The sequence below is a fragment of the Mobula hypostoma genome, chromosome 3 (genome assembly GCF_963921235.1).
Source record: "Mobula hypostoma chromosome 3, sMobHyp1.1, whole genome shotgun sequence".
Taxonomy (NCBI): Eukaryota; Metazoa; Chordata; class Chondrichthyes; order Myliobatiformes; family Myliobatidae; genus Mobula; species Mobula hypostoma.
In genome coordinates, this window is record NC_086099.1 from 16,870,190 (window position 1) to 16,892,019 (window position 21,830).

General features: G+C 41.8%; 1 protein-coding gene across 1 annotated transcript in view; it reads right to left on the bottom strand.

Moving 5' to 3' along the window:
* The window catches only part of adamts12 (ADAM metallopeptidase with thrombospondin type 1 motif, 12), a 642,106-nt gene that overhangs the window by 228,449 nt on the left and 391,827 nt on the right, over positions 1-21,830 (bottom strand). The window contains exon 12 of the mRNA XM_063042019.1: positions 17,292-17,461. Within this exon, the coding sequence (XP_062898089.1) occupies positions 17,292-17,461 (170 nt within the window). The remainder of the gene's footprint in view (positions 1-17,291; positions 17,462-21,830) is intronic.

The following is a 21,830-nucleotide window of genomic DNA, read 5'->3' on the forward strand; positions in this document are numbered from 1 at the left end:
CACGGAAGGGGTGTAGGACAGGTGGCAGAGAAGGTGTGTCGGGGCACAGGGGTGATGCAGTTGCAAACACACCCAGCCCTGAGACACCAGGTAAGGTCATTTAGTTCCAAACAATTGTTTTATGGATTATTAACAGAATGTTTCACTGGTGCTTTCCGCTCCCTCCCCCCTTCCCTTTTTTCCAACCATGATTCCCCTCTCCCGGCTCCTTTCCCACTGCCAGTCCACAATAGAGACCCATATCAGAATTCCGTTTATCATCACTCATGTATGTCATGAAATTTGTTTTTTTTTGCAGCACTACAATGCAATACATAAAATTGGTAGAGTACTGTTCAAAAGTCTAAGGCACCCCAGCTATATATATGTGACTAAGATTTTTGCACAGCACTGTATGTCTTATGGCCCAATGAAAGGATTCTAGCCAAACAAATTGAAAGAGAGAGATGAAGAAAAATAAGCACAATAATTCAACATTATTCTCTGTATACAATAACACAAAATGAGATACTGATGAAATGCTACCTTCTGTAGAATCATATTCTATAAATATCATTAAGGAAAAAGTATTTACATTTTTGTACTTCTTGACTCTGAATGTCTTACAATGATTCAAAGCCAATTAAACATCTTTTGAGTTATAGGCAATAGTTACATCGAAATTGGTCTCCAAATTGCACCTCGCAAGGTCTTACAGACAGTAATGAGATAAAAATTTCTCAGAGGTTAATAGCAAAGGCAGCACTACACATAATTAATGAATCTTAATGTGCAGTCAGCAAAACTGTATTTCAGAAGGGAAACAGAGTTCCCTCCTCCAGGAAAAAGACCATAAGACAGGGGCTCCCAAACCCCTTGCTTAATGGTATTGGTCTGTGGCATAAAACAAAGGTTGGGAACCCCTGCCATAAGACGTAGGGCAGAATTAGCCATTCAGCCCATCAAGCCTGCTCCACAATTCCATCATGGCTGATTAATTATTCCTCCCAACCCCATTCTCCTACCTTTTACCTGTAACTCTTGAGACCCTGACTAATCAAGAACCTATCAACAACCTCTTTATAAATACCCAATGACTTGGCTTCCACAGCCATCTGTGGCAATGAATTTCACAGATTCAACACCCTCTAACTAAAGAAATTCCTCCTCAAATCTGTTCTAAGGGGATGTCCTCCTATTCTGAGGCTGTGCCCTGTGGTCCTAGATCCTCCCCAATACAGGAAACATCCTCTCCATGTCCAATCTATCTGGGCTTTCCAATATTCACTGAATTTCAATGAGATGCCCCTCTTTCCTCTAAATTCCAGTAAGCACAGGCCTAGAACGATCAAACACTCCATCAAAAAGTCTCTAACTGTCTTGTCTATGCCCCTCAAATTTTATAAACCTGAATACAGTCACCCTATATTCAAGTGAGAATAAAATGCAATGGAAATTCCAGAAGAACAGTAAAGTGGAAAGAAAAAGGTGGAAAACAAAACTTAAGTTTCATCATAGAGGAAAACATTTTTGATTAGTTTTAAAGCTACACATCAGATACCCAAGGCACCTTTGTATATTATTCTCCAAATTCCAAAACTAATTTTGAATTGGATGCAGACTTTTAGCTGTTTTGTAATCTTTCATTCAGCGCTAGATAAAGATATGTACAGACCTTACAGTAGAATATTAAATTGGAGCAGGGAAGACTGCAGAGTTTTAGGCAGGAACTAGAGAGAGTTAACTACAACCTACTATTTTGGGTAAGTCCACACCTGACATGTGGAAGGTGATTAAAGAGCAACTACATTGGAGTACACAACAAGTATGTTCCGGTAAGAAGGATGGATGAGGTAAGGCAACCTTGAATATTGAGAGAGGCAGTGAGTTTAGTCAAGAAAGAAAAAGAAACATTTGTAAAGTTTAGGAAAAGAAAATCAAACAGATCTCTTGAGGATTATAAAGAATCTAGAGAAGAAGATATACTGTTATATATGAAAGATACATGTTTCATGAATGATACTAATGTTTTTGATAACATAAGACATGAAGAGCTTATGTCCTTCAGCAGTTGGACATTGATAGGAACGAGGGTGACACGGTAGTGTAGTTGTTAGCACAATGCTTTACAATACCAGTGACCCGAGTTCAATTCCCGCGGCTGCCTGTAAGGATTTTGTACGTTCTACTTGTGACCGTGTGGGTTTCCTCCCACAGTCGAAAGACCTACTGGTTGGTAAATTAATTGGTCATTTGTAAATTGTCCTGCGAATAGACTCCGGTTAGACTGGGTATTGCTGGGCGGCATGGCTCGAAATGCCGTTAGGGCCTTGGCTGCGTAGTATCTCAATGAAATAAATAAATGAATATTCAGAATCATCAGAAACATGTATTGGGAACAAAAAGCAGGGAAAGAGTTGAAATTGTGACTGAGTGATTTTGTCCAGATTAAGAGGGGAGTCAGTCATGATTGTGTTTTCTCGCCCGACCCATTCAAGAGAAAAGAGGAGATTCCAAGAGAAATTAACAGTATTGCAGGCATCATGATTGAGGGATACAATCTGAACCTATGATACACAGACAACACAGTGCTGATAGCTACTTCTAAGGAGAATTCCAAGAAATACTAGATAAAGTTGTTGAAGAAAAGTGTAAAGAGAGGATTGACCACCAACTGCAAGAACACCAAATGTAAGGTTGTCACAAAAAAGGAAGAAATACAGAAATGTGAAGTGAAAGTGGCCAACAAAACAATTAAACAAACATGGAAGTTCAATTACTTAGGGAGCACGATAACATCTGACCGTAGGGCTCATGTTGAAATTAGAAATATTGGCATTGCTAAATGTACATTCAAGCATTTGAGCAGATACAGGTCTCCCCCGCTTTTCGAACGTTCACTTTATGAAACCTTGCTGTTACGAAAGACCTACATTAGTTACCTGTTTTCGCTAACAGAAGGTGTTTTCACTGTTACAAAAAAAGCAGCGCGCAAGAAATGCAAAAGATGAAAAGTGCATGCCCCAAGCAGCCAAGCTCCTCCCCCAGAACTGCATTCTAGTCGGCATTGCTTAAACATGTGCCTGTGAGCAGCCGTTAGCAAGATGAGTTCTAAGGTATCGGAAAAGCCTAAAAGAGCTCGTAAGTGTGTTACACTTAGCGTAAAACTAGACATAACTAAGCTTTCGATCGTGGTGAACGAAGTAAGGACAAAGTGAGTTTGGCTTGTGGAAGTTGACGAAGATGATGTTGAAGAGGTTTTCGCATCCCATGACCAAGAATTGATAGATGAAGAGCTGATGCAATTGGAAGAGGAAAGGATAACAATCGAAACCGAATACAGTAGCGAATTGCCGATTGCATCGCCTCTGATCTGGGCCGATCTGGCACCTAATTAATTAGCTTGTTTATTTCGGCTTTTTTCTTAAAGATGTGCTGGGTGCGTCCCGGCTACCACTGCATCCCTGCATGCTTTGTGGCAATGTATCGGTCGGCGGCCTGGAGGGTGGGGACCACTGCACCACCCCACCACCCCAGCCTCCAACGACTCGGCCTAACACACCATCATCACTGTGCTCGGCACTGTCTTCCAGATTCTGGTAAGTGATACTACACTGTACATACATTATTTCTACCTCACATAGGCTGTGTATTTTTGTGTTATTTGGTATGATTTGGCAACTTCATAGCTTAAAGATTACTGGAGAGAGTGTTTCTGCCAAGAGCGCCTGCGTGAGATTTTCGCTACGGAGAACAGTGTGGCAATGATTGTAGAAAAGTGTTTCTACTTTATATAGGCTGTGTATTTATCATATCATTCCTGCTTTTACTATATGTTACTGTTATTTTAGGTTTATGTATTATTTGGCATGATTTGGTAGGTTATTTTTTGGGTCTGCGAACGCTCACAAATTTTTCCCATATAAAATAAATGGTAATTGCTTCTTCACTTTACGACATTCCGGCTTACGAACCATTTCCTAGAAATGCTCTACCTTCGGATGGCAGGTGAAACCTGTACTAAGGAATAACATAATCTCAATGGGTATGAAACTCAAGAGTGTTGCGGTGCTGCGTTCATTCCACACTAACATATGGAAGCAAATCTTGGGCAGTATCAAAGCAAAATGAGGGAAGAGCTAAAGTTGCAGAAATGTGGTTTTTGAGAAGAATGATGAAAATATTATAAAACGACAGAGTAACAAATGAGGTAGGGTTGCGAAAGGTCAGAATATGAAGGGAGCTGATATCATCAATCAGGAAACAGCAGCTGGAATTTCTGGGACACGTGCTGAGGAAAGAGAAACTCGAATATTTTGCAGTGACAGAAAAAATTAATGGAATACAAGTCACAGGCAACAGCGCATGACATTCATGAGTTGCATTATGGGATGGACAGGCAAAAATTTTGAATAACTTATTAGAACTTCTCAGATTAAAGACAGATGAAACACTATGATCACCCATATCATATGATGGGCACATAATAATGATGATGAGAGAAGAAAAGAAGAGAATTAAGCAAGCCAGGAACGTCCATGCAAAGGTCTTGGCAAGTAGGAATAAAGAGAATCCTAAGGCATCAAGGACATGAGAGTAACTAAGGAGAGAGGAGGACGATTCAAGGACATGCCATTGGAGGCACAATGTAGTTGAGGTATTAAATGAGTAAATTGCATCAGAACTTTCCAAGGGGAAGGATATAGAGGATGTTGAGTTCAGTAAAAAGCATGTTAATATGCTGTGCCTTTTGAGATAAAGAGATCATAAAACCATCAGTTACAAGAGCAGAATTTGGCCATTCAGCCCATCAAGGTGACTCCACCATTCCATCATGGCCGATTTATTATCCCTCTCAACTTGAATCTTCTGCCTTTTCCCTGTAACGTCTGACAACTTTACTAATCAAGAACCTATCAACCTCCACCTTAAATATACCCATTGACTTGGCATCCACAGTCATCTGTGGCAATGAATTCCACAGATTCACCACTCTCCGGTTAAAGAAATTCCTTCTCATTTCTGTTCTAAAGGATGCCCTTCTATTCTGAGATTGAGCCTTTGGTCCTAGACACCACCACGATAGGAAACATCCTTTCCACATCCACTCTAACTAGGATTTTCAATATTAGATAGGTTTCAATAAGATCCCACCTCATTCTTCTAAACTCCAGTGAATACAAACTCAGAATTATCAAACACTCCTCATATATTACAGTGAAAAGTTTTTGTTTGCAAGACATTCAGTCGTATTATGCCACATACAAGCACATAGAGGAAGTTAAAAGAAAAAAAAATAACAATGCAGAATATATTTCCAGTAAGATGGTGATACGCTCAGATGCAGTGACCATTCCAGGTGCAATCAATTTGTTCCTTTGTTCATTTTGCACATCTTACTTTCGATCACAAGTCACTGCTGGACACTAAGAACATTGAGTACGGCAGGACTATCCCATCAGCGAGTTGCTCTGAGTTGGGGCTGGATTTATTGTGTACAGTTGTTGAGTTGTCACTTGGATTTGTCGCGTAGCGTTGTGCCGAGATGGTGCGAAGTCCAACAAACAGAGCAGTGATTGTCTTGGACATTTTTATTGTTTTATGTTCTGTGTTCTGTAGCTAAATGCCCACATGGCTGTATGATCTACGATACATGCAGAAAACTTTGGATGTGAAGTTAAGCTGCAGTTGGCCAAGATTTCAATGTCACATGCTGGTGACACTCACTGTCAGAATCCTATCTGGGACGATGTCAGCTTAGACACAGTGGCCCCTCTGGGTCCAACCAAAGGTCCTTTACATCTTCTTCACAATCACAAGGCACTACTGGATATTAAGAACACCACGTACTGCAGATCTACCCCACTAGGGAGTTGCTGGATAGCAGTGGATCTGGACTTGTTGCATACCATGTTGCAGTTGCTTCAACTACCCAGGGAAATGTCACTCCACCTTTTAAGAAAGAAGGAAAGCAGCAGAAAGGCAAGTATAAACCAGTTTGCCTGATCTCAGTGGTTGGGAAGATGTTGGAGTTAATTGTTAAGGATGAAGTTATGGAGCACTTTGTGACACAGGAGATGATAGGACAAAGTCAGCATGGTTTCCTCAAGGGAAAAATCTTAACTGATGAACCTGTTGGAATTCTTTGAGGAGATTATAAGTAGGATGGATAAAGGGGATACAGTGGATGTTGTATACTTGGACTTTCAGAAGGCCTTTGACAAGGTGCCATGCATGAGGCTGCTTACCAACTTAAGAGCCCATGGTATTATAAGAAAGATACTAGCATGGTTAGAGCATGGGCTGATTGGTAGGGGGCAGCGAGTGGGAATAAAAGGATCCATTTCTGGTTGGCTGCCAGTGATGTTCCACAGGGGTCGATGTTGGGACTGGTTCTTTTTTAAGGGGTATATAAATGATTTAGACGATGGAATAGATGGCTTTGTCGCCAATTTTGCAGATGACATGAAGATTGTTGGAGCAGCAGGTAGTGTTGAGAAACAGGAAGGCTGCAAAAGGACTTAAACAGATTAGGAGAATGGGCAAGCAAGTGGCAAATGAAACACAATGCTGCAAAACGCATGGTCATGCACTTTGTTAGAAGAAATAAATGTGCAGACTATTTCCTAAATGGGGAGAAAATCTTAAAATCCGTGATGCAAAGGAACTTGGAAGTCCTTGTGCAGAACAACCTAAAGGTTAACTTGCAGGTAGAGTCGGTGGTGAGGAAGGCAAATGCAATATAGCATTCATTTCAAGAGGTCTAGAATACAAGAGCAGGGATGTGATGCTGAGGCTTCATAAGGCACTGGTGAACCTTCACCTTGAGTACGGTGAACAATTTTGGGCTCCTTATCTAAGAAAAGATATGTTGGCATTGGAGAGGGTTCAGAGGAGGTTCACAAGGATGATTCCAGCAATATAAGGTTTATCATATGAGGAACGTTTGATGGCTCTGGGCCTGTACTCGCTGGAATTCAGAAGGATTGGAGGGGCGGGCCTCACTGAAACCTTTCAAATGTTGAAAGCCTTCACAGATGTGGAAAGGAAGTTTCCCACGGTGGGGGAGTCTAGGACAAGAGGGCACAGCCTCAGCATAGAGGGGTTCCCTTTCAAAACAGAGATGCAGAGAAATTTCTTTAGCCAGAGGGTGGTGAATTTGTAGTATTTGTTACCATGGGCTGCTGTGGAGGCCAGGTCATTGGGTGTATTTAAGGCGGAGATTGATAACTTTTTGATTGGCCACTGCTTCAGAGGTCATGGGGAGAAGGCTGGGGAGTGGGGCTGAGGCAAGGGAAAACGGAAACAGCCATGATTGAATGGCAGAGCAGACTTGATGGGCCAAATGGCCTAATTCTGCTCCTATGTTTTGTGGTCTTATAGGAAGAAGGCGTCAGAGGTGGTGCACTATCCAATGGATTGTGTGGAACGTTTCTGATGTGATCGCAAGACCCTGCTGGCTACTGGTTAATCAAGAATACTAGGCCCTCACTCATGCCTCACGGTCACCTGTTGTGCCCGCGGAGGAAGAAGGCAGCAGAGCTGGCTGTGTACTGCTGGGTTGGTGGCTGGCCCCTCCCATCTGTGCTGCTCTCAAGCATTCACTCGGTGGGAGACAAGCTGGATTGTATTCACCTGCAGCTGCTCTGTGTGATATGAGGAACTGCTGTGTGTTTGTTCTTGCAGAAACATGGCTCCAGGACAACATCCATACACCATCAATCTACAAGCCATGAAACGCAGAGACTTGGGCTTCATTATTTTACCTTTTAAATATTTATTTTGTAACTCTATGTTTTATTGCTATCATAATTTTATTTGCCATATGTGCTGTGTGTGACAGTGTTCTGCGGTTTGCGCCTTGGTCCCAGATTAACGCCCTTTCATTCTTGTGTAAGGCTGAGTGACAGTTGAACTTGCACTTCAACTTTCCTCGGATGGTTGTTATGGCAAAAGATAATACAAAGGTCCAAGTCACCACCTTCAGTGATTTGTGTTCAACATGTTTGTCACTAAAACTGAAAAAGAGCTTCTTCTGAGACAGCTGACAACGTTAGCTCTTGAAGGATCGGAAAAGGCTGCAGAAAGTTGTAAACTCAGCCAGCTCCACCGTGGACACGAGCCCCGCCCCAGCATCTGGGACATCTTCAAAAGGTGGTGCATCAAAAAGGCAGCATCCATCATTAGGGACCACCATCACCCAGGACAGGCCCTCCTCTCACTGCTACCCTCAAGGAGCAGGTCCAGAAGCCTGAAGACACACACTCAATGTTTCAGGAACAGCTTCATCTCCTCCACCATCAGGTATCTAAATGGACAATGAACCAATGAACATTTCCTCTGATATTTTCCCCCTCTCTTTTTCCACTATTTATTTAAGTTACTTATTGTAACTTATTTTTTTTTTATTACTACGTATTGCAATCTACTGCTGCCGCAAAACTGTGCAGTATGCTGGGTGCCCACCTCCCAACGCCCCCCAATCAGCATTAGCTGGTGATATTAAACCCGATTCTGAAAGTACCATACATATTTCTAGACAAAGTGCTACAATTACATTGAGGGACTGCTTTCACATTCCTTGAATTACGACAGGCTCGAGATAAATTTTGAGTTCGCCCTATGGAGTAATGCTGAAGGGAAAATGAGTTTCAAAATCATCTGTCTATAGCAGCTCAAAACATTCATGAACACGATGCACAATTTCCTCAAATGAAAGTGGGTCCTTGAAGGCTAAAATAAAATATACCCACATAGCTAACAGCGTCTGTCTGCTGTGAAAGCAAACAGAATCCTTCGAACTCTCTCTGGAAGCAGGGCTCACTGCCCATTGTAATCAGGGGCAATGTTGAAATAGAACAGAGAACAGCATGGAAGAATCATTTTAATGTCAGGTATTAAAACTCTTATATTTAAAATACAGTGCATTTTTGTTCTCGAGAGTCCAATTTTAACAGATCAAGGCAAAGTGACCAACAGTTTTCAGACCATGCGATATAGGAGCAGTATTAGGCCATTTGACCTATCATGCATGCTCCATCATTCATCATGACTCATCCATTTCTTTCTCAGCCCCAATCTCCTGCCTTCTCTCCGTATTCCTTCATGCCCTGACTAATCAAGAATCTATCAATCTCTGCCTTAAATATACCCAATGGCCTGGCCTCCAGAGCTACCTGTGGCAACGAATTCCACAGATTCACCACTCTTTGGCTAAGGAAAGTCCTCCACATCTCCGTTCTAAAGGGATGCCCCAATATTCTAAGGCTGTGTTCTCTAGTCTTAGAGTCCTCCACCATAGGAATTATCCTCTCCACATCCTTTGATTCGAGGCCTTTGCTTCAGAGTTCAAAACTTCAAAGTAAATCTCTTATTGAGGTATGTATATGCCACCATATACAACCCTGAAATTCATTTCCTTGCAGACATTCACAGTAGAACAAAGGAATACAATAGAATCAATGAAAAACTACACACAAAGACAGACAATCAACCATTGCTCCAAAGATTCAGAATCAGGTTTAATATCACCGACATATGTTGTGAAATTTGCTAACTTTGCGGCAGCAGTACAAAGCTAAACATACACGCTAAATATAGTCAGAATGCCTTCCATAGTACATTTGTAGAAGCTTTTGAGTGTTTTAAGTCACAAACCCAATATCCTCAAACTTCTAATGCAATATAGCTGCTGCCTAGCCTTCTTTATAGCTGAATCAATACAAACACCAATCTCGATTTACAGCTGGACAATACAAACACCTATGTTAGGCTGCTGTTCATTGACTATAGCTCAGTGTTTAACACCCTCATTCCTATAGTCCTGAATGATAAGCTACAGAATCCAGGCCTCTGTACCTCCCCCTGCAATTGGATTCTCGACTCCTAATTGGAAAACCACAATCTGTGCGGATTGGTAAAAATATCTCCTCTTCGCTGACAATCAACACTGGTACACCTCAGCGTTCTGCACTTAGCCCACTGTTCTACTCTTTCTATGCTCGTGACTGTGTGGCTCAGCACAGGTCAAATGGCATCTCTAAATTTGCTGCTGATATTGTTGGCAGAATCTCGGATGGAGACAAGGGGGTGTACAGGAGTGAGATATACCAGCTGGTTGAGTCATGTTACAGCAACAACCTTGGACTCAACATCAGTAAGATCAAAGAGCTGATTGTGGACTTCATAAAGGGTAGGACAAGGGAACATGAACCAATCCTCATAGAGGGATCAGAAGTGCAGAGAGTGAGCAATTTCACATTCCTGGGTGTCAAGATCTCTGAGGATCTAACTTGGTCCCAATAATTTGATGCAGTTATAAAGAAGGTAAGACAGCAGCTATATTACATGTGAGTTATGCTTCTACCTCTCAAATTACAATATGAATTTAATCATATCATGATCACTGCCTCCTAAGTGTTCCTTTACATGAAGCTCCCAAATAACATCTGGGTTATTACACAACACCTGATCTAAGAGCCTTTCTCCAAGTAGACTCAAGCACAAGCTGCTCTAAAAAGGCCATCTATCAGGCACTCAACAAATTCCCTGTCTTGTGATCTGATACCAATCTGATTTTCCCAATCCCTCTGTGTATTGAAGTCCCCCATTACAATTGTGTCATTACCCTTATTGCATGCCTTTTCCAGCTCCCTTTAGAATCTCAACTTCACATCTTGGCTACTATTTGGATGCCTTTTTACAATTCCCATAATGTCTCTTTTTTGTCTGTCAAGGTACCATATCCGATGCGGACGTTGGTGACCATGGTTTTCCATATAGATCTATCCCTCGTTCTTTGGATGACTTCTATTTCCTCGATGTGTAGCCACTTGGCTAGACTTCTGATGTACATAACCCGAGGTCTTCCTCTAGGTTTGCTCCCCACGATCTTTCCAGAGAGTATGAGTTTTTCTAGTTCATCTTTCCGCATGATGTGTCCTAGGAATCTGAGTTGTCTTTCTCTCATTGTTGGTATGAGTGATCGAACTGCTTGGGCTCTTCTGAGAACTTCTTCATTTGATGTGTGTGTGGTCCATGATATTTTTAACATTCTCCTGTAGAACCATAATTCAGTTGCTTCTAGTCTCTTTTCCATTGCTGGGGAAATGGTCCAGTATTCACTTCCATAAGTCAGGATAGAATAAATGTAGCACTGCAGTATTCTGTTTTTAGTGTACGTGCTCATCTTTCTGTCTGTTAATATGGTCTTCATTTTTTGGAAAGCTTCTTTCGCCATTGCTATTCTGTATTTGATATCTGTGTCACACTTGTCATTACTTGTTATTAGGCTGCCAAGAAGTTTGAATTTGTTGACTTGTTTGATGTTTGCATTTCCGATCTTGATCACACATTGTGGGATGTTTGTCTTTCTGGAGATGACCATGCTTTCTGTCTTCTTGGTGTTGATTGGGAGGCCTCTGCAATTACTTTCTGCTGCCACTATAGTGAGTAATTCTTGAAGTTTTGTTTCTGAGTCAGCTATTAGTACGATGACTCCTGGGTATGAGGATAAACTACCCAACTTTCTATATGTATTTCAATCGGTTCCAATTTTTATCCCAAAATCTTTTTTCAATAATGTTGATTCAAAAATTTCCTTTTATATATGGCAGAACAAAAATCCTAGGTTAGGTAAAAGGTATTTACAGAAATCTAAAAAGGAGGGGGGGCTTGCCCTCCCGAATTTTAGATTCTATTATTGGGCAATTAATATCCGATATTTAAAATTTTGGCTACAACATTGGGTTAATCTTGAATGTAATTCATTACAAGGGTTTTCTTTGGGTTCGGTTTTAGGAACTTCGCTTCCTTTTACCTCTTCTAAATTGTATAAACAAATGAATAATCCAATAGTTAAGAATACTTTACGTATATGGTTTCAATTTCGAAGATTTTTTGGGTTTAATCAATTTATTTTAGCAAGTCCTATTATATCTAATTTCCTTTTTCAACCTTCCACTATGGATCAAGCTTACTTTGATTGGAAAACCAAAGGTATAGTACGTTTCCATGATTTATTTTTGGATAATTGTTTCATGTCTTTTGATCAACTTTCTAATAAATATAACTTACCCAGATCTCATTTTTTTTAGATATCTACAGATTAGAAACTTCTTAATTACTGTTTCTCCTAATTTTCCACACTCATATCCAATGGACACTTTGGAAAAAATTTTAGATCTAAATCTCTCTCAGAAAAGTATTGTAGCAATTATATATAATTATGAATTTATGTCCTGATGTTTCCAATAAAATTAAAGCTGATTGGGAAAGAGAACTTAAAAAAATGGGAAAAAATTCTTCAATTGGTTAATTTATCTTCTATATGTGCTAAACATGTGTTGAAACAAAAGAACATCTCTATCATCCAAGTATATGCACCCACAATGGAAAGCTCAGGGGAAGAAACTGATGCCTTCTACCACTTCCTAGACAAAGCACGAGAAGAATGCAAATCACAAGAAGCCATCATAGTCATGGGCGACTTCAATGCAAAAGTTGGTGAGGGAGGAAAAGACCATATTGTTGGAGACCAGGGACTGGGAGAAAGAAATGAAAGAGGAGAAAAGCTTATATCATGGTTTTTTTTTACCCTTGCAGTTTCTTAACTGCACACACAAAGATTCATCATTCTCTGACCCTATGTCAACTCTTTCTAAAGATGTAATTCCATCTATTACCAATAGAGCCACACCTCCACCTATGCCTTTCTGCCTGACCTTTCAATACAAAGTATGACCTTTGATGTTAAGCTCCCAACTACGGCCTTCTTTCAGCCACGACTCAGTGATGCCCACAACATCATACTGACCAATCTCTAATTATGCCATGAGTTTGTACACGTTATTCAGAATGCTACATGTATTTGAATATAGCACCTTCAGTCCTGAATTATTCACCCTTTTGATTTTGCTTCTGTGGTACAATTTAATACTTTGCTCTGTCTGCATTTGTACCCAATCATTGGCTTGTCCTTCCTGACATTCATATTACATACCACCTCATTCTATTCCTACCCTCTCTGTCACATTATGGCACAGGCAGCAATCACGAGATTACTACCCTAAAATATCTTTTAGATTACTGCCTAAGACATCTTCCAGGAGCAGTGCCTCAGAAAGGTAGGGTCCATTATTAAGGACTCCCATCACCCAGAACATGCCCTCTTTTCATTGTTAGCATCAGGAAGGAGGTACAGAATCCTGAAGGCACACACTCAGCAATTCAGGAATATCTTCTTCCCCTCTTACATCAGATTTCTGAATGAACAATGAACCCATGAACACTACCTTTTTTATGATTTCTGTTCTTGCATTATTTTAAATTTAACTATTTAATGTACAAATATATATACTAACAGTAATTATTTACTTATTTTTTCTATATTTATCATTGTACTACTGCGCTAAGTTAATAAGTTTCACAACATACGTCAGGCGTATTAAACTTGATTCTAATTCTGTTCAATATTGCGACCAGGTTAGGTCCTCGGAATCTGAGGTCCTTGAAAGTGAGTCCATAGGCTGTGGAATCAGCTCAGTGCTGAGCTGAGTGAAGCTACCCACAATGATTCAGGAGCCTGTTGGTTGAAGGGTAATAACTGTTCCTGAACATGGTGGTGTGGGACCCCAGGCTCCTGTACCTCCTTCCCAATGGCAGCAGTGAGAAAAGAGCATGGCCTGAATGGTGGGGGTCCTTGATAATGGAAACATCACCATCAAAGATCCTCACTACCCAAGCCACGTTCTTTTCTCATTCCTGCCAGGTTGAAGATACAAGAGCCTCAGAACTCGCACCACCAGGTTTGAGAACTGTTACTACCCCTCAACCATCAGGGTCTTTTACAAAAGAGGGTAATTGCACACACCTATTAAGTTGCTCCCACAACCACTGATCTTTATCTTGCTGCTTCATGCTTTCGTTATTTATTGCTGTTTATTTACAGTTACATTTGCACAGTTTGTTGACTTCTATGCTCTTGCTCTTTCGTTGATCCTCTTTACAGTTACTATTCTATAGATCTGCAGAGTATGCCTGCAGGAAGAAGAATCTCAGGGTTGTGTGTGGTGACATGTATGCACTCTGATAATAAATATTACTTTGACTTCGATGATGATGGAACTAGGGATGGCAATTAAACGCCGGCTCAGTCTGTGAAGCCAACAGCACTTTTCTATTTTCCCTTTTCTATTTTCTATTTATGATTTATAATTTAAATTTTTTAATATTTACTATTGATTTGTACTCCAGGCAGCGCGAAGCGCAGAATCAAATATCGCTGTGATGATTGTACGCTCTAGTATCAATTGTTTGGCAACAGTAAAGTATAAAGTAGAAGTATATGAAGTATAAAGTAAATGTGAACAGAAAGTAGAAATTCTGAAGTACGAAAGAATTTAACTTCTCAGATGGCAACAAATCTATTAGATATTGACTGAAAAGGTTGACACAGGAGGTTTTTCTCAACTTGTGAATATAATGGAAGTGCACTCTGTAGGAATTTTCATCTGCCAGTGTGAATGGGTACAGCACAGCACTGACTTTTTCATTATATGATCAGCCGTGACAAGAGGGGAGCTCTGTACGAGTCAGTGGTGGCTCCGCAGCTCTTCACTTTATACATTAGATATCTGCATGAAGGAGTTGAAGGCACTGTGACCAAGCTTGCAGATGACACTGACTGGGTGGAAGAACAGCTATTGTCCGACAGACAGGGTGTCCACAGCTTCAAACGGTGGTAGAGGGAGTATAGCATAGGGCAGTATGGGTTAGATACTTTGGAAGGAAGAATAAAGATGTAGGCTGTTTTTAAGTGGGGTGAAAATTAAAGATACATAGGTAAAAAGATTATTTTTATTTGTCGCATATATATCGAAATGTATAGTGAAACGTATCATTTGCAACAACGACCAACACAGATTGAGGATGTGTTTGGAGCAGCCACGGTTTCGGTACCAAAATAATCTTAACTTGTATATCTTCGGAACGTGTGAGGAAACTGGAGCATCCAAAGGAAACCCACACAGTCACGGGGAAAATGTACAATATCCTTACAGGTAACAGCAGGAATTGAGCCCCAATTGCTGATCGCAGGTGCTGTAAAATAGCGTGCTATCCTCCATGTTACCATACCACTCATAATTCTGTAAGATTCAAGATTTTGAGGTGCAAAGGGACTTGGGAGACTTGGTTCAGGATTCCCTCAGGTCGAGTCGGTAGTAAAGAAGGAAAACACAATGTTAGCATTCAATCTGAGAGGACTAGAAAATAAAAGCGAGGATGTAGGTCGCACCACATTTGGAATATAGTGAACAATTTTGGGCCCCATATCTAAGCAAGGATTTGCTGGCTTTGGAGAGGGTCCAGAAGCGGTTCACAGCAATAATCTTGGGATTGAAAGGTGTTACATATTACATGCATTTTGCAGTGTGTCTCTGGACCTGTACTCAGAGATCAAAAGAACGGGCAGAGGGGAGGGGGAAAAATCGCATTGAAACCTACCGGACACTGAAAGGCCTTGATAGAGTGGACGTGGACAGGATGCTTCCCATAGTGGGGAGTCTAGGATCAGAGGGCACAGCCTCAGAATAAAGAGGAATCCCTTTAAAACAGAGATGAAGAGGAGTTTCTTTAGCCAGAAGGTGGTAAATCTGAGGAATTCATTACCACAGACAGTTGTGGAGGTCAAGTCACTGGGTTTATTTAAGGCAGGGATTGATAGACTCTTGCAACATACATCAAAGTTGCTGGTGAACGCAGCAGGCCAAGCAGCATCTATAGGAAGAGGCGCAGTCGACGTTTCAGGCCGAGACCCTTCGTCAGGACTAACTGAAGGAAGAGTGAGTAAGGGATTTGAAAGCTGGAGGGGGAGGGGGAGATGCAAAATGATAGGAGAAGACAGGAGGGGGAGGGATAGAGCCGAGAGCTGGACAGGTGATAGGCAAAAGGGGATACGAGAGGATCATGGGACAGGAGGCCTAGGGAGAAAGACGGGGGGAGGGTGACCCAGAGGATGGGCAAGAGGTATATTCAGAGGGACAGAGGGAGAAAAAGGAGAGTGAGAGAAAGAATGTGTGCATAAAAATGAGTAACAGCTGGGGTACGAGGGGGAGGTGGGGCCTAGCGGAAGTTAGAGAAGTCAATGTTCATGCCATCAGGTTGGAGGCTACCCAGACGGAATATAAGGTGTTGTTCCTCCAACCTGAGTGTGGCTTCATCTTTACAGTAGAGGAGGCCGTGGATAGACATGTCAGAATGGGAATGGGATGTGGAATTAAAATGTGTGGCCACTGGGAGATCCTGCTTTCTCTGGCGGACAGAGCGTAGATGTTCAGCAAAGCGGTCTCCCAGTCTGCGTCGGGTCTCACCAATATATAAAAGGCCACATCGGGAGCACCGGACGCAGTATATCACCCCAGTCGACTCACAGGTGAAGTGATGCCTCACCTGGAAGGACTGTTTGGGGCCCTGAATGGTGGTAAGGGAGGAAGTGTAAGGGCATGTGTAGCACTTGTTCCGCTTACACGGATAAGTGCCAGGAGGGAGATCAGTGGGGAGGGATGGGGGGGACGAATGGACAAGGGAGTTGTGTAGGGAGCGATCCCTGCGGAATGCAGAGAGAGGGGGGGAGGGAAAGATGTGCTTAGTGGTGGGATCCCGTTGGAGGTGGTGTCTTGATTGGTCAGAGGATTAAGGGTTATGCGAAGAAGACAACAATAAGAGTGGTAGGGTAGCATAGTGATAAGTACAATCAATTTACAGCGCCAGCTGTAAGTTCGGGGTTCGATATCTAGCACTGTCTGCAGGGATTTTTCATGTATCCCCGTGATGACACGGGTTTCCTCCAGATGCTCCAGTTTCCTCTCACATTCCAGTGATGTACAGGTTAAGGTTAGGGTCGGTGAGTTGTGGCCATGTTACGTGAGCACCAGACACATATGATACTTGTGGGCTGTCCAGCACAATTCTTGCTGATTTGATATGACGTAAACAATGCATTTCACTGTATGTTTCGACGTACATGTGACAAATAAAGCTAATCTGTCAATATATCTTTCAAACAAGGTTTTTTAAAAAAATCAGCCCTGATTGAATGGTAATGCATGCACAATGGGTCAAATAGGATACATTTCAGTCCTTAAGATCGTAAGATATAGGAGTGCAAACAGGCCATTTGGCCCATCCAGTCTGCTCCACCACTTCATCATGGCTGATCCATTTCCTTCTCAGTCCCAATCTCCCACCTTCACCCCATATCCCTTCATGTCTTCATGCATGCACTTTGGATGAAATCCATATAAAATACATACCAGGATTAAGGACTGGGATCCATGTGTAGAGTTCATTTTTGTAAAGAACTGTGTCAAACTCGCTGCACTGCATCTGACGGAACGTGGGTGTTTCGTGCTGACACGGAGTGACGTTACAGATACGGTATCGTTTGCGCTTTCCAGTACAGTACTTCCCTCCAAACTTTGGACTGAATGAAATAAAAATAACTTAGAAAGACAATAATGGTGTAGAACAGAACAGTAATGCCCACAATGTTGTGCTGAACCAATTAAATTAGTAATTAAATGGTAACTAAACTAATCTGCCTACCCAAGGTTGATAACTTTCCATTTTCCTCACTTTCTTGCGTGTACCTAAACATCTCTTAAAAGTCCCTCAAGTTATCTGTTTCTACCATCACCCCAGGAATTGCAATCCAGACATTCACCACTCACTGTGCAAAAAGACCTGCCCTCACATCTTGTTTAAAATTACCCCCTCTCACCTTAACTACATCTACTTTGGTACGCAACATTTCAGCCCTGGGAAGAGATACTCCCTGTCTACTCTGCCTTGCCTCTCATAATCTTATAAACCTTTATCACATCTCCTCTCAGACTCCACCACACCAGAGAAAACAACCCAAGTTTGTCCAACCTCTCGTTATAGCACGTGCTCTCCAATCCAGCCAGCATCCAGGTAAACCTTTTCTGCACCCACTCCAAAATCTCATCCTTCCTATAGTGGGGTGACCAGAACTTTATGTGATACTCTAGAGTTAATTCTCTCAATTCTACACTTCGTTAACACTATCCTGGAGTACTTGTAGGAAGTTCTCCCCAACAAAAGCGTTTTCAAAGCTCAATGGTCAAAGCAAATATATTATCAAATTATGTATATGTCACCAGATACTATCCCTGGAATTCAGTTCTTGTGGGCATTCACAGTAGAACAAAGAAGTGCAACAGAATCAATGAAAAACTACACAGAAATACTGACAAACAACCAATCAAAGACAGACAAGCATCCTTTGCAATGAACAGTGAGAAATCTAAGCACACAATATTCGCATTAATGTGACACCCCCTCATTCTCACAACATTTAAGGTGCATCAGGGCTGATTGATCTCCAAGAGGACCACAAACCTGTCGTTGGGTTTCGAGGCTTGTGCGCCTCATAGACCCGGACGGCTATGCTGACTGGAGTCACGGTCTTGAGTTTTAGCTCTTGGTTTGGTCATCCATGTCAAACAAGTCAAGGGGTAGAGGCCAGACTAAGAAATGGTCCACCAGTCCTCCAGGTTTGGGGATATAGCTCATGGCTAACCACCCTGAATGGTCAATGAAGATTGTTACGGACCCAGTAATGAAGAATCCTTCTACATCTGAGTGCGAGGGTATGGAGAGGCAGAGATTGTGGCCCCAAACACCAGCAGCGTAACCGGTACTGAACAGGCTGATTACAGTTTCAGAGGAAGCAACAGAGTAATGAGATTCCACAAAATGCAATGACAAAAAATAATCAATGGCATGAATGACAGATTATCTACTTTGCTAATGCTGGATAAGAGATAAATACAGGCACTTGTGCTGGCCACTTTAGAGGAGCACATTAATCAGATATATTGTAAGCACCAATGCACACAGTCTTAATGTGGTTAAAGGGCCATTTCACTGCTAATCTCCACAGTTTATTCTCTGACCTGCACCTTCCCTGTGGTAATTTTCCATCAATTTTCCAGGAAGGTCCAAAATTACCACAGAACAGAATTGAGGAGGAATTTCGCGAGCCAGAGGGTGGTGAATCTGTGGAATTCATTACCGCAGACAGCCATAGGGGTTAAACCATTGAGTAGATTTAAAGCAGAGGTTGACAGGTTCTTGATTAATAAGGGCATCAAAGGTTATGGGGAGAAGGCAGAAGAATGGGGTTGAGAGAGAAAATAAATCAGCTTTGATCAAATGGTGGAGCAGACTTGATGAGAGGAAAGGCCTAATTCTGCTCCTTTGTCTTTTGGTCGTATGTCAGTACATCTGCCATAATAAACTAATATCAATACCCAATCCATCATTTCACAACCCCAGACTTTCTCATGACATTTTACAAGCCTTTCTGATGAAAAGGCATCAACTTGAATCTTTGAACACCTGTTCTCTCTCAGCACATGCTGCCTGACTTGGTGATTTAAGTTTTTGCTTTGCAGCCAAAATATTTTTCCAGTAGGCAGAGAAGACTGGAGAAAAAAAGAAAGGAAGCAATAAAGAGGGTCAGAAAGGAGGAAAGAAGAAAAAGAGGAAGAAATATGCATGAACTACTAATCCTGTCTTTCACTCCCTCCCACTGTGATCACCAAATCAGAAGATTCATGACTACGTCTTTGATCCTAATGAATGCTATTTGCATCCACAATCCAAGAAGATTTACTCATGACTTTACTATGCTTTCTTCCGAAAAGTTTATCCATCTAATTACTTTCTTCGTATCTACATTTAGAAAAGCACAATTACTGACTAAACCATAGTGACACTAGTTTATAAAGTAATGGATAAGCTTAAGCCACACAAATCCAGTCTTATGTCCTAAGCATTCATTTGTGAATCTTCATAAAACAATCTCATAAATTTTCATAATCCTTTCTCCTGTCTCATGGTCACTGAAGGTGTAATTCCACTAATCCGATGGAACAATGCATAATAATTGTAAATATAAGAATTTATAAAAATGTCTGAAATGCCACTTACAAAGCACAACCTGCTTTGCATCATAACGCATTCTGTTTTATCCTGAGTATTGTCCAAAGCACAATCAGCACCAGCAGATGACACCATTACAGTCAAATTGTATTGTGTTCACAGGGAACTACAGGTGGATTATATTTAACATTATATTTCAATCTAACGTTATATTTCATTTGACACTTTCTTGCCCATTCCAGTGCACAGGTTCAGAGGCATTGGTGGCAACGGAAGGCAGGTGGAGCACCACCAAACACAGTGAGTTCTTTCTCCAGTGTGGGGTATTTCTTATCTTTTATTTAAACCATAAAGGAGAGATAGGGTCTAGCGGAGCAGCCATCATCAGAGTGTAGGCTAGAGTCAGAGAAGGAACTTAGAGGCTTCGACGAGAAGAGGCTACCAAAGAAACAGGTAAGAAGGTTAGGTTTTCCCTTTCATTATTGCTGATTTGGTCTTGGTTGCCCATCGTACTTTGCAGGCAGGATGGCAGATATGGCAGTGGAATGCTCCTCCTGTAGGATGTGGGATTTCATGGAACCTGATGGTCTTCCTGACGACTACACCTGAAGGAAGTGCAGCCAGCTCCAGCCTCTGAAAGACCGCATTAAGGAGTTGGAGCTGGAGCTGGATGAACTTAGGATCATCCTGGAGGCAGAGCAATTGATAGATAAGACTTTTGAGCAGGTGGTTACGAGTGCAGAATTCAAGCAGTAGATGAGTAAAGGGAGAAAGTGCAGGGTCCTCCTGTAGCCAGTATCTTCAGCAACTGGTATACCCCTTTGAATACAGACAAGGGGGATGACCTATCTGGACAAGGCAGCAGCAGCCAGACCAATAGCATTATGGTCAGCTCTGAGCTTCAGAAGGGTATGGTGAAGTCTGGTGAAACAATACTCATAGGGGATGCATCAGTTAGAGAGACAGATAGGAGATTCTGTGGCAGCAAAAAGAGACGCTAGGGAAGTGTGTTGCCTCCTGGGTGCTAGGGTCCAGGACGTCTCTGAGTGGTTGCAGAATATTCTTGAAGAGGAGGGTGAGCAGCCAGGTGCCACGGTACATATTGGTACCAATGACATAGGTAGGAAGGGTAGAGGTCCTGCACAATAAGTTTAAGGAGTTATGAAGAGCAGGACCTCCAAGGAGGTCATCTCCAAATTACTCCAGCGCAACAAGTTAGGGAAGGTCAGCACAGAAAGATCGATGAATGAGTGGCTGAGAAGATGGAGCAGGGGGTGTGTTGCAGGGGAGGAGTGTGCTGGGCTTCAGATGTTTCAAAAAGGACAGGGAGGGAGGCAAAAGAGGTGGGGGGGTGTGGCATTGTTAATCAAGGATAGTATCACAGCAGCAGAAAAGGAGGAAGTCATAGAGGCATTGTCTAGAGTCAGTGTGGGTGGAAATCAGAAACAGGATGGAGTTAATAACTCTACTGAGTATTTTTTATAGGCCCCCCAATACTAACAGAGACACCAAGAAATAGACAGAGAGGCTGATTCTGGAACAGTGCAATAATAATAGGGTTGTTGTGATGGTGACTTTAACTTTTCTAATATTCACTGGTATCTCCTTAGAGGAAGGTGCTTGGATGGGGTGGAGTTTGTTAGGTGTGTTCAGGAAAGTTTCCTGAAGGTTTATGTAGCTAAGCCTACAAGAGGGGAGGCTGTACTTGATCTGATATAGGGAAATGAACGTGGTCAGGTGTCAGATCGCTTAGTGGGAGAGCATTTTGGAGGTAGTGATCGCAACTCTATCTCCTTTACAATAGCGCAGACAATTTGGAAAAACATTTAATTAGGGTGGGGGAAATATGATGCTATTAGACAGAAACTTGGGAGCATAAACTG